Source organism: Emys orbicularis, chromosome 11 (genome assembly GCF_028017835.1).
Source record: "Emys orbicularis isolate rEmyOrb1 chromosome 11, rEmyOrb1.hap1, whole genome shotgun sequence".
In the NCBI taxonomy this organism is placed as follows: Eukaryota; Metazoa; Chordata; order Testudines; family Emydidae; genus Emys; species Emys orbicularis.
This window is the reverse complement of record NC_088693.1, coordinates 45409255-45422647: the sequence shown is the minus strand read 5'-3', so window position 1 is coordinate 45422647 and position 13393 is coordinate 45409255. Positions and strand designations below refer to the sequence as shown.

Here is a 13393-nt window from a genome sequence, read left to right as displayed (position 1 = left end):
AAATTACCAACACAGAATATCAATAAGATTGAGCTTTCAGGGAAGAGATTACTGTGAAACAGGTAAAGTTGGTATTTTGCCTTTATATGTTTTGGCTCCTCTGGGTGTGTTATCCAGGCCAGACTTTGGATGCTAGAGTTTTGCAGATCAGCTTTGTGGTTGTTGAGTGCTAAGAGAACTTTTTAGCTATTGTATTCAACAAAAGTTTCTAAATTTTACAAACAGAGGTAGGAAGATAAGGTAATATGATCCAGTGGATAGGGTATGAGACTAAGACCCAGTTTCAGTTCCCTGCACCACTTCATACTTTGTATGATCTCTGTGCCTCAATTCCCCCATCTACTTTACAGAGTTGTTGTGAGGATGAATACATTAAATGATTAAGAGGCACAGATATTATGCTAATGGGAGCCATATAGGTATGTAAGATAGCTTTAATTTTATCTTATTCTGAGTCTAGCTAGACATATTTGTCTATATTAATTTTGGTGAAGCTAATGACTCTTTCATTTAAACACCATTCAACTACAGAGCTGTGTGCCACAAAAGGATTCCCCTTAAGTTAATTGAAGTCAGTTGTGACTGCTTTGCACCATTGAAATGGGACAGAGTAATGAGCTTCAGAAAAATTCGGCCCATGGTGTTTAAATTCCTTAACGTGAATAAAATCTCCACCTTTCCTTTTCTCCTTTTGTGCCTGTCCAGACCTTCACTCCCATGCTCCCACTGTCACCTACATCCTTCCAAGCCACCTTTGGTTCCTGGTAGCTTTTACTTTGCCTCTTCCTGGTTCCCGGCACACCTCTGTCGAGTCTGTCCATGCCTTTCCTTGTGTACCTGAAAACTGTGCAAAGCCTCATCCATGAACCTCTTCTAGTCTTTCTCATGCTCTCCTCTTTCTTCTTATGCCTGCTTCAGTCTCCTTCACCCCCTTCTACACCCTCCTCTGTGCCCCACCCAGTTCCCTGCCCTTTTTCTCCTCTATGTACCATGTCCATGCATGATTTACTTACTTCACCTTTATCCCACCACCACCACCTCCTCAGTCTACTTTTTGCTTCCCTTCCTGTGCTCCTTCCCCCCCAGAGCCACCCTCCAAGGAGATCCAAGAGCACATCACTACATACCACCCATCCATGTCTCTTCTTATTCCTTTCCCCTCCTCATCTCCTACTAATCCCACATCCCGGCCTCCCTCCCCACTTCACAATACACACATATATTTTCTGGCTCAGTCTAGCTGTAGTGCCTGGACGCAGCAACAAGTCCATTTATAATATGTTTTTATGTTAAATCTTTTATTTTCAAGTTGTGCTATGTACAAAGAAAATCAGCTGTTTGTAATTCTATTGTGATCAGAAGAGCTATTGTGAACAAGCTATTCTGCAATAGCTTGCTATTACAAAATAAAAATGATTTTATTCCAGAATAATTCCTCCACTTTGGAAGTGCACTAATTATTCCTGAATAATCAGTTACTTTGATTCTGGAATAAAGTATCCACATGGCAAGCTATTAGGGCTATTCTGGAATAGATATGTGCGTAATGTATGAGCAATAGCTATTCTGATCAACTTCCAGGGGTAGACAAGCCCTAAACATCAATTCTCCCCCAGAAGGTCAGCCACCTCAAAAGACTTATATGTGATTTATAATGAACCAATAAAATAAAACTAAACTTTAAAAAAACATGGCAGGGAAATTTTTAAAATACCTTCAAATATCTTTTCTGATTCCCCTCCACTCTGCTCCTGGGCCTGGGAAGCAGCATAGGAATTGTCAGCAGAATTGGTTTCTTTTGGGGGATGTTAGAGAGGCAGCTGCTTTTCTTACCATACTATGTATGACTATATCAGTGATTCCTAAACTGGGATTTGTGAAACGTTACAGGGGGGTTCTCAGGAAAAAATTCCCTAATGGCGGACAGAGCTGTCCCTAGGGACTCTGGGCAGCACGGGGCCAGCAGCCTGGAGCCCCTGGACTTCCAAGAGCTAAGCAGATCAAAGCAAGCATATCTATCACACTGAGGAGATTTAAACTTCAAGACTCCTTATAAGAAATGGAAAGGGAGGTGGATATTTTTTGCTGTTTTTAAAATTAAATAGGCAGCTAGTATTTTTAAAATTATGAAGAACAAGTTTAAGCTTTGTTGTAATGTATGTTGTTTGCCTGGACTGCTCAAGACCTGAATGCTTGTGTAGGAGGAACTCTTTGAGTTGGCTTCTTAAATACCTTCATGCTGTTTCACATCTGATACTCCTTGATGAAACATAGGCGCATTGTCTTATAACAGGCTTATTCAAAGTGATACAAGCTACGAAAGTGAGATCTTGGAAGAGTGTTGCTGTTTTCATAATGTAATAAAAATACTGTAATGATAAACAATTAATAAAGTGTGTAATAAGATTGTCATAAAAACAAATTTGATATTGCCAAGATTGCTGCTTTTATAATTTATACTCAGGTAAAGGAGAAAATCCCTGGAAATATTCATTTTTAGGAGGGGGTTCACGAGACTTGACATTTTAGTGAAAGGGGTTCACAGGTTGTTAAAGTTTGGGAACCACTGGACTATATAGTCACCACTTTTGCATTTTGTGACCTAACGGTAGCACAGACTGAATCACCAGCATGCTTTGCTGTGGCATAGCAGTAGTTGTTCCATAGTTAAGGTTGAAATTAGTTTTTCATGAAAAGCCTAACTTTCAATAACCCTTCATCCAAAGTTCAAAGTAAATCCTGGGCCACGGCTACCCGGGGTAGATTTACCTAGGACGTGTCTTCCTTTGATTCTTAAAATACTCCTACTTACTACTTTTAAGGAGGCGGATCATTATAATCCAAAAATGGGGTCAGCTTTTAAACTCCCCCTCCCTGATGCTGAGCCAGTGACGCCCAGGTCGGCACGTGGCCTGCAGCCTTTGAGTGGCGTCAAACGTGATCAGCCTTCCAGAGCAGCGGGCTCCTGAGACCCAGGCCGGGAACAGCGCGCCTCTCGGCGTGGGCTGCTGCCCGGGGCGGTGATAGACCTCGCGTGGTGGGGACACTGCAGGGCGCCTAGAGCTACAAGTGCGTCCCCGGACCGCCCCCCAACAGCACCTCGGGAAACCGCTCGCGCGCAACACCTCCTCCGCCTAGGTCGCACTGGACGCTGGGAGCCGTCGTTTCGGCCGTTTGAGGCTCCGTGGCCGCCATGTTGCTGACGTAGCACCCGCCTGCTTTGGGGATCGGTGAGGGTTGGGTTATTTTCTGCATTTCTTTTTCGCTATTATTAACTCGGTTAAACACCAAATAAATACCGTTAAAATTATTAACATCAACGAGGTGTTACTCCACTTCCGGCAGGAACCCCCCCCCCGCGTCTCACCGGAAGTAAAGGTACTTCCGGTAAGATGGCGGCGTCTGGGAGACTGAGGTAAGTTCCGACCGCGGGGGAACCTCACTGTCTTCTTTTCCACTCCTACTTCCCGCGGAGGCTGCTATCCCCTGCTGGGGCCTCTCTGTCACTTTGCGTGTGGAGCACGATGGGGGCGGGGGATGGCGCGGGCTCTGACGCGGGGCTGCCTTGGTACGAGCGGTCGGGGCGGACGCTAGCCGCCCATCCCTTCCCCCCATCTCCCCGGTATCCGCACAGACTCGGCGCCCATTGAGTCCCCCTCCCCCGTTTCCTGAAAGGGCGCTGCCATCGCAGTGGCCCGCCCACGTTAATGCACCGGCTGCTAGGTCGGTCCTTCGCGAGTCTGTCTTTGGGTCCACGCTGCAGCACCCGCCTCTGCGGAATTGGCTCCTCACGGCCCGGGAGTGTCAGAGATGGGAACTGGCGCCTCTCGGTCACTAAAAAGCTGCTCTACACTTCGAAATCGCAGCGACCGAGCTACCGCGCCCAGGGCTGTGAACGGTGTCGTGCCCTAAGCACCGTAGTTTCCTCGACCTCACCCACGGTATAGGCACGGCTACGTGGAGGGAAGGATTTTTTCCCATCAAACTGACTCCCACCTCTCAGAGAGGTGCATTAATGACCTCGAAGGAAAAACCCTTCAGTCCCTATGTAGCTATGCTGCTGTGGTGCTAGTAGTGTAGACATAGCCTAAAAAAGCTAGTAAAACTGCAGGAACAATAGAGGCCCTGGAGTTTGCTGGTTGTTTTCAGGCTTCACAAATCACTGTGTCAATTTTCACTTCCATAGTTTAAGCTGCTTCAGCAACATAAGCAGTGATGGGATAAGAGTTCTCTCATGGATTGGTAACTGGTTAAAAGATAGGAAACAAAAGGTAGGAATAAATTGTCAGTTTTAAGAATGGAGAGAGGTAAATAGTAGTGTCCCCTAGGGGTCTGTTCTGGGCCCAGTCATATTTAATATGTTCATAAATGATCTGGAAAAGGGGGTAGACAGTGAGGTGGCAAAATTTGGAGATGAATCAAAATTACTCAAGATAGTTAAGTCCCAGGCAGACTGCGAAGAGCTGCAATAGGATCTCTCAAAACTGGGTGACTGGGCAACAAAATGGCCGATGAAATTCAGTGTTGATAAATGCAAAGTAATGCACATTGGAAAACATCCCAACTATACATATAAAATGATGAGGTCCAAATTAGCTATTATCACTCATGAAAGAGATCTTGGAGTCATTGTGGATAGTTCTCTGAAAACATCCACTCAGTGCGCAGCGGCAGTCAAAAAAGTGAGCAGAATGTTGGAATCAAGAGAGAGAGATAATAAGACAGAAAATATAATATTGCTGCTATATGAATCCATGGTACGCCCACATCTTGAATACTGTGTGCAGATGTGGTCGCCCCATCTAAAAAAAGATATATTGGAATTGGAAAAGGTTCAGAAAACAGTAACAAAAATGATTAGGGGGCATGGAACAGCTTCTGTATGAGGAGAGATTAATAAGACTGTGACTAATGGGGGCTATGATAGAGGTCGATAAAATCATGACTGTGTTGAAAAAGTAAATAAGGAAGTTTTTATTTACTCATAACACTAGAGCTAATTAATAGGCTGCAGGTTTAAAACAAACAAAAGGAAGTATTTTTTCACACAACGCACAGTCAACCTCCCAGCTAGCTAACAAGTCTCTGCTGTGAAAAGGGATAGTAACACTTTTCACAGTAGATTTACTCAGCCCTGGCAAGCCTGGGGACAGATTAAGCCCTGGATGGGGAGGTGGATGGACAGGCAGCAGGGGCCATCGGCGATGAGGGGTGGAGGAGGCAGTGGGGAGCCTGAAGCCTGAGGGATGGAACCCAGGAAGGAGCTTGAAGCCTGAAGCCCGATATGGGGCCTTGTGGCCAGGAGACAGGGCCAGAGCCTGAAGCCCTGTGGCTGGAGCCTGCCATCTCACCAGCCCAGGGCTGAAGCCTGAGCCCCACAACCCCCAGGAAGGTGGGGAACTCACAGGCTGCCTGCTCCTCCATGGTTGTGCCCCAGGTGTCTCCAGAGGGGGGCAGGGCCCAACCCCTGCCTGCAGCCCCAGCCACCAACACCAAGGTGGCACATCCAGAAGGAACAGGGAGGGACAGCTGCTTTGCCCCCAATCACTGACCAGCAGGCTGTGGCCGTAAGAGAAGCCCCTGGTGGCTGCATTTGGCCACGGTGGCCACATTTGAGAAACGTTGATCTAGATCATTCCTAACAGGTGTTTGTCTAACCTGCTCTTAAAAATCTCCAATAATGGAGATTCCACAACCATCGTAGGCAATTTATTCCAGTGCTTAACCATCTTGACAGTTAAGTTTTTCCTAATGTCCAACCTAAACCTCCCTTGCTGCAATTTAAGCCCATTGCTTCTTGTCCTATCCCCAGCGGTTAAGAACAACATTTTTTCTCCCTCCTCCATGTAACAACTTTTTATGTACTTGAAAACTGTTATGTCCCCTCTCAGCCTTCTCTTTTCCAGACTAAACAAACCCATTTTTTTCAGTCTTCCCCCATAAATCATGTTTTCTAGACCTTTAATCATTTTTGTTGCTCTTCTCTGGACTTTCTCCAATTTGTCCACATCTTTCCTGAAATGTGGTGCCCAGACCTGGACACAATACTCCAGTTGAGGCCTAATCAGCACGGAGTAGAGCGGAAGAATTGCGTCTCATGTCTTGCTTACAACACTCTTGCTAATAATTCCAGAATGATGATCGCGTTTTTTGCAACAGTGTTACACTGTTGACTCATAGTTAGCTTGTTATCCACTATGACCCCCTAGATCCCTTTCCGCAGTATTTTTTCCTAGGCAGTCATTCCCCATTTTGTATGTGCGCAACTGATTGTTCCTTTCTATGTGGAGTACTTTGCATTTGTCCCTATTGAATGCAACCACCGGGGACTTTTATTGAGGCCACAGCCTCCTGGGCTGGGGGGAAAGAGGAAGAGTAGCAGCCCCTCACCCTCCCTGTTGCTCCTGGATTCCCTGCCTTGCTATTGGTTGCTCGGGCTGCCAGCAGGGGTTGGGTCCTGCTCCCCTCTGGAGTCACCTGGGGCACAATGCTGGAGGAGCAGGCACCCCATGAGCTCCCCATCTTCCCAGGGCGGTGGGGCTCAGGCTTCGGGATTCAGCCCTGGGATGGTGGGCTGACAGGCTCTGGCCGCGGGGCTTCGGGCGCCAGATACTTGTATGTTTGTTAATATCCCTTTTCACGAGGGACTTACTAGCTAGCAATAAATAAATTACGATTTGGATGTGTATATATGCATGTTTCTTTGTTTTTCCTAAAGCTAATTAAGTATTTTAGGAAAAAGTGGGAGAGTGGCCACCAGCAAGAGTCCTTTATTTTGTTTAGGATGCACTTCCTTTTCCAGAGTACTCAAAAAAACAAAACAAAAAAACACCTAATTTCAAAGACAAGTGTATTTGGTAAACTCCTTTTTTCCCCACAATCGTTGCTCTCTCCCATAACTGCCAAGTTTCAGAACTTGACTATCTGCATTTGCAATACAGCTATTTGTGCTTACATTTCTAAAATCAGGGAATCTAGAATAATGTCTGACAAAATTCTTTTAAGTAAGATAAAAATTACTCCGAACATAAAAATATACTTAACCTGACTGAATTCAGTATATTCTGTGTTTGGTAAGTTATGGATGGTACTCCTTTTCCTTTGTCTCTTTTTTGTTTGTTTGTTTGTTTTTGTTCACCGATTTTTTTTCCCCAGTTACTAGTCCTATAAACTTTATATAGAAGGGAAAGATCTTTAAATCAGGAAATTAGAAAAGACAAAAGGCAATAAGAGAGAGTGATTTTCTTCTGGCTCTAACATCCAGTTTTCACCCCAGATTTGCCAAATGTTATCTTGCAATTGAAATGCTGTTAAAATACTGAGATGAAAAGCAACTGGTACAGTCTTTGGCCTTCTGCTGCTTTTCAGCATTGCCAATGTGGATTTTATGTTAAGAGGTTAAACCTTCCTTCCCCGATGAGAGTTTGAGGGAATGTCTTACTGAAAAGTATAATCAACAGGATGACAAGATTGCAGCCGGAAGCAGGCTTTGGCAAACAAAGCTCTCTTAATTTTGTCTTTGCGATGAACGATATCCAGTTCACAGAATGGAAATTAATACTGCCTTTGTTTGGAAGTGGATTTGATATCTTTATGATCATCTTGATTATTCTAAAATTTTATTTTATATTTTAATTAGAATCTTGTCTTACACGGATGCACACCTGATTTCAGTCTCAGACCGTCAGAAAATACTGAATTCAGACAGACTTGCTTTTATGTTCTGATAGAATAACATTTCTCTTTTATTTAAGAGAATTTTGGTAGGTGTTATCCTTGTTTTTCTGTTTTTAGCAGATTAAAACATAAATATAATATAATGTAACTTTAGTTATGTGAAGCAATAAGAAATATTCAAGTTAATGTCTTGGTGAGATGATTCCTAAAATGGATTCTTTTAAAGTTTTGTAAAGATCACAACTCATTTCTCCAGTGATTGTTTTACCTTTAAAAATAAATCTAAATATTGTTTCATCAGTTATAGAATGTGTTGCTTATCTTTTGTAGGTGAAACATTTTTTCATAAGAGACCTCACATTTGAGTTGAGTACATTATCATTATTTCTGCAAGTTCAGAACTTTAAGTGAGCTACAGAAAAAAATGAAGAGTAGAGTGGCACAGATAAACGTAAGTATTGTGAAGTTTAATTTTTTGGGAGAAGTACAACATTGTTTGGGGATTTTTGTGTGAGTTTAGTATGTAGGGGCCTATTTCCACTTCATATATGAATACAAATTCCCTTAACTTCAACAGGAGTTATAGCATATATTGGGGAGAGAATACATATATCATAATTAAGAACAAGAAGTATTATTACTTAAACCAGCAAACTGCAGCTGGTTGATGTACAGATATTCTTAGCAACAGATGTCCCAAGTGCTCCTGGCAGCAATGTGAAAAGGGAATGAAGTGTGAAGAAAAGTTGGTAAAAGATGGAAACAGTTCAGTAGAAAGCATGAGTGAGTTGAGGCATAATGGAGGGTTATGAGAATGGTGGGGAGGAGAAATTGATTGCATCTTTCTCTGGATTATGATATTAGTTATTCGTTTTACTATCATGCAATCAAGATTGCAAGTATGGTATTTGGATTCCTACAATTCTGAGAGACTTATTTCTTACAGTGAAGGGTCCTGCTCTTTCAGATTCTGAATGTTGTATGTTTCAGAAGGGACAGTTGCAGTACTGTTAGGAATGTAGCAGCAAGCAAAACTTCTGTTTGAAAATATAGACTTTCTTCTGGTGTATTGGCTTCATGGTGCTATCTCTATGAAGTTAAATATTTTTTATGTAATTTCATTCACACACAATGTATATAAAAACTTCCCTTCAGATAACAAAGTAGAGAAATGTTACCAATACAGTTGAGATCCAGCTAATATACTCTAAAAGCTAAATATTTGCAGAAATAATAGATTTTTTTATTACTTTCCAGATCTTGGAGTGTTTCTTGCATGAGATGTTAATAATTAAGTAATTAGTGGATGGAATTTTTAGAAATTAATTTATAGTATAGAAGTGCTCACTTTAGAGTTTTGTCTTCTGGTGATCACATAGTCATGACTACCGTGAAATGCATGTTATGCTTAGAGATTATATCAAGGAGTATTTTTTCTCATTTATTAATGAAAGGTGCTTGATCATTAGCTTGAAGTCTGCAGGAGACAAAAATCCTGCATTTATCTTCAGAACAAGCACAGCACAAGCATCAATAATGCAAACACCTTTATGCAGCTCTGTTAATGTGTTTGAACACTGGTCTGGAAGGACAGGGTTTTAGGGCTAGGAGCAGGTATTATATATGGGGCGTTGGGGAAAGCTGAATAGTCTCTTCCATGCTCTTTCCGCTTGAGATGCAAAAGTCAGACACCACTCACAGTAGATCATGCAGCTGTTCAAAATATGATCATGGATATTCTGCTGAGCTTGGCTCCCCAAAGGGCTCAGCTCCATCGATTAGATTAGAAAGGGAAAAAGCACTCAGTAAACTAGATGTTCATGATATGATCGTCCCTCTGCTTTCTTACCTGATTTGATTAGCAGTAAAATAGTTAACATTTTTAATGTTAACACCTATTGAGATGCTTGTGGCAGTTCATGTATCTCAGAGCTGTTGTTTCAGATTCCCTGCAAACTCATGCATTGATCATATTAAGGACTTGTCTATGCTGGGATTTTTTTTCAGTGCAAACCCCATTGTAGATGTGCTGCACAGGTGCAACTGGCCCATTTTGCACCATTGCAGATTTTTCTATAGAATGAAGTGGGGGGCATCTCTCAACCCTAAGGGCTAGAAATGTGCCTTTTTAAAATAAGTTGAGATTCTGGAACACATGATGGCAGCTTAAAAAACCAAAGTATTGGCTCACTGAGCCAGCATGAGTCAGCCCAGTTGGACCCTGGATGGGAGGATATTTCAGTCTTAATTTGTGCAGGTATTACTATTTCTCCTAGAAGCCTCAATCAGAATCAGGATCTAGTTGTACTCTGTACAGCATCTAGCACAAATAGACCCTGCTCCAAGTAATAAAAAATATAATTTCCTTTGTTTGAATATTCAAACATCATTTGGTATTGCTGTCCATCAGGAGGACTCGTTATTAAACTGCCTAGCTTTCTAAACTTATATTTGACTGGCTCCAAGGTGATATAGAAACTAGTATGTCAGCTTGTTAGTGGGCACACTGCCATCCTTATAGATGGAGTTAGGGTCAATATATATTCTATATGAGTATTGGTGACAGAATTTCAGTCCAGGAATGTTGTAAACAGCTCTTGGTATAGTGTCTGTGCATCAAGGTGATGGGATACTCTACTTCATAGGTTTTTTTTTTTTTTTTTGCCAGATGGTATCAGTTTGTGGTTCTGGTGAATCAGGAATAATATTTTTCAGAGGGAGGAGTTAAATGTTACAATGAAAGGGCAGAACTCAACAGAGATGGTTGCTAAGCATAGTCAAATTAATTGTGAAAGGGCTTGGTAAGTTGTAGGAACCTATTTATAACTTCTTTTGTAGATTTATTGTAAGTGTACTTCTCATAATTCTGAATCACTGTGCGTGGCTCTGGTTCATTTTGTGAACAGAAGTATTAACTTTACAGTTAAATCTTTGTTACATGACAGATTTGTAAAATGATTGCAATTTTAACCTTTGAAAAGTACATTTATAGAATAGTTTAAATGATAAATGTATAATTTAGAAAATGTAAAACAAAGGGTACAATGTAACTTGGACAGATATGATAAATGAGGCAACTGCATAGAAATTTAGGAGAGAGCTAGGAGGACATTATGGGAAAAGTGTATTATAAAGAGGAATTTGGAGGAGAAAGAAAGGGAGAGCTTTGTTAAACAATGGGTATAGTAGGAGTCTGTTCAAAGTATAGGGGGTGGCATGACAGCAGGTGTAAAATTTCAGAGTGGGAGAAGGACATAAAATAATCCTTCATATAAGAAGATAGATATGCTTAGTAAATATACTATTATATAAAATGTACTGTGGTTTAAAATAATTTAATACTTTGTTTTAAAGCATGGCTCCAGTTATGAAAGAAAAGAGAGCCACAGCTCTCGCCGGAGGAGTTCCTCTCCAGAAGACAGGTAAACAAGTATTTGTTTTAATTGCCTTTAATAGTAATTAAAATTGTGTATAATCTTCATCCAGAGTGAATCAGATAAGTACAGTCAAACCTCGCAATAACGCTCCCCGCGATAACGCAAATTCGGATATAATGCAATCATAAGTTGGCTCCCCTTTAAGGCCGTAATACTGTTTGCGTTTTGCCAGAATACTTTTTTTACAACATTTATAAATAAACCGCATTCTTCCGGTCTTATAGGATAAAGTGACTTCTGGCCATTGCAAGCCTATTGCACTTAGTTCTCGGGTTGTACGTGTGTCTGGTGTTTGCCTATGAACTTGTTATTGATTTCCTATATTTTTAATAATATTTTACCATATGGATACGCCAGTTCACAAACGCAAGTCGTTTTCTGCCCAAGAGAAATTGTACGCCCTGGATCAACTAAAGAAGGGCAAACAACAAACTCAGCTTGCTAGAGATCTAGGAATTAGCAAGTCCACTCTGCGAGGGTGGAAAAAAGAAGAAAAGCTCCGTAGCCTACCCTGCATTCTTGAAGCGGAAACTGGTTTACAGCGTAAAAAGGTCAAGTTTGCTAATGACGAAAGCCTAGATTCAGCCTTGTACCAATGGTTTGTCCAGGCTCGCTCAGAAGGAGTTCCCATGTCTGGCCCTATTCTGAAAGCTCAAGCAGAAAAATTTGATCGCCTTATCAATGGAAATGAATCCAAATTTAAGGCGAGAGTAATGGCTGGCTGGACAGATTCAAGAAAAGGCACACTATAAGCCAAGTTCTTGTGTCTGGGGAAATCCGCTCAGCTGATAAAGAGGCTGCCGATTCCTACCCAGTTGAGCTTAAAAAGTTGCTGGAGGAAGGTTGCTACACAGCTGGTCAAGTTTACAACTGCGACGAGACTGGTTTATGCTTTAAAATGTTACCCGATCACACCCTCCAACCGGGACGGATAGTCACAAACAAGAAGGCTTTAAGCCGAGGAAGGACCGAGTCACTCTCTTGTTTTGTGTCAACAAGTCTGGCAGCCACAAAGTCAGACCTCTGATGATCGGAAAAGCGAGGTCTCCCAGATGTTTTCATCATGTTAATATGAAGACCCTTCCCTTTGAATACACCAACAGCAAGAATGCATGGATGAATAGCTCCATATTTAAAGACTGGTTCCATAAAACTTTCGTGCCAGCCGTTCGGGCTCATTTGCGAAAACTCAAGGAGGAGGAAAAAGTTCTCCTCCTGCTGGATAATTGCCCTGCCCACCCCCCAGCGGAAAGTCTTGCCAGTCATGACGGCAAGATTAAAGTCTCTTATCTCCTGAAAAACACTACATCAGAAATCCAGCCACTGGACCAAGGCATCATGTCGGTATTTAAGCAAAACTATCGTCGCGAAATGATCAAGCGGATGGTAGCAGATAACAACTCCTCCGTCGACACATCACTGTCGTCACTCAACTTGAAAGAAGTCTGTCACCTTGGCTGGAAAGCCTGGGATGCTATCTCTGCACGTTGCATTGAACGATGCTGGATAAAGGATCTTGGTCCAGCTTTTCCGTCATCTACACACGATGATGGTAACAACGACGAGCCTGAATTTACAAGATTCATTGAAGATGACGTACGTTTAGCCGAAGAAGCACTCAGAGAATATGAGCACGGTCATCATGATATCCTCAACTGGTTTTCAGCAGATGACATCTGCCCCATATATGAACACATCTCAGATGACAAAATTGTTGCAAATGTCAGCGGAAAGAATGAAGCTGTACCATCAGAGCCTGAAACTAGTGGCACTAATGATGACGACGATGATGGCACCTCAACTCCCCCACCAAAAGTGTCCGAGGCAGTAAAGCACCTAGAAGCCAGTTGGAGGTGGCTGGAAACTCAAGACGTGGACAGCATCAAAATCCTCCAACTCAGAAGCATTCTTGACTTTGCTAGACGCCAACAGTCCGCCGCAAATAAGCAGACCACACTAGATAGCTTTTTTTTTTTAAGAAGTGATGAAATTTAAAATTATGGAGTCATGAACCAGATTGACTTTGCACTCTGCGCAATGATTAGTATAGTCAATTTCACATGTTTCTTTCATGTACATGTAATTAAATTACTACTTTTGTGTTTAAAACACGCTGGGATAACCGTTGGTTTTTTTTTACAAGACTTAAACTGACCGGCTTGAAATGGTAAATTTTCGTAACCCCGCTATAAAGCGACCCCGCATTTATCACGATTGAATTTTTTGGACCCCAATTATCGCGGTATAACGGGGTTTCACTGTACAACAAAACACATTTT

General features: G+C 42.0%; 1 protein-coding gene across 1 annotated transcript in view; it reads left to right on the top strand.

The window, feature by feature from the left end:
• The first annotated feature begins 3357 nt into the window (after nt 1-3357).
• CWC22 (CWC22 spliceosome associated protein homolog) overlaps nt 3358-13393 on the top strand; it is a 48621-nt gene continuing 38585 nt past the window's right edge. The window contains exons 1-3 of the mRNA XM_065413156.1: nt 3358-3415; nt 8008-8128; nt 11032-11099. Of these exons, the coding sequence (XP_065269228.1) occupies nt 8102-8128; nt 11032-11099 (95 nt within the window). The 5' untranslated portion in view covers nt 3358-3415; nt 8008-8101. The remainder of the gene's footprint in view (nt 3416-8007; nt 8129-11031; nt 11100-13393) is intronic.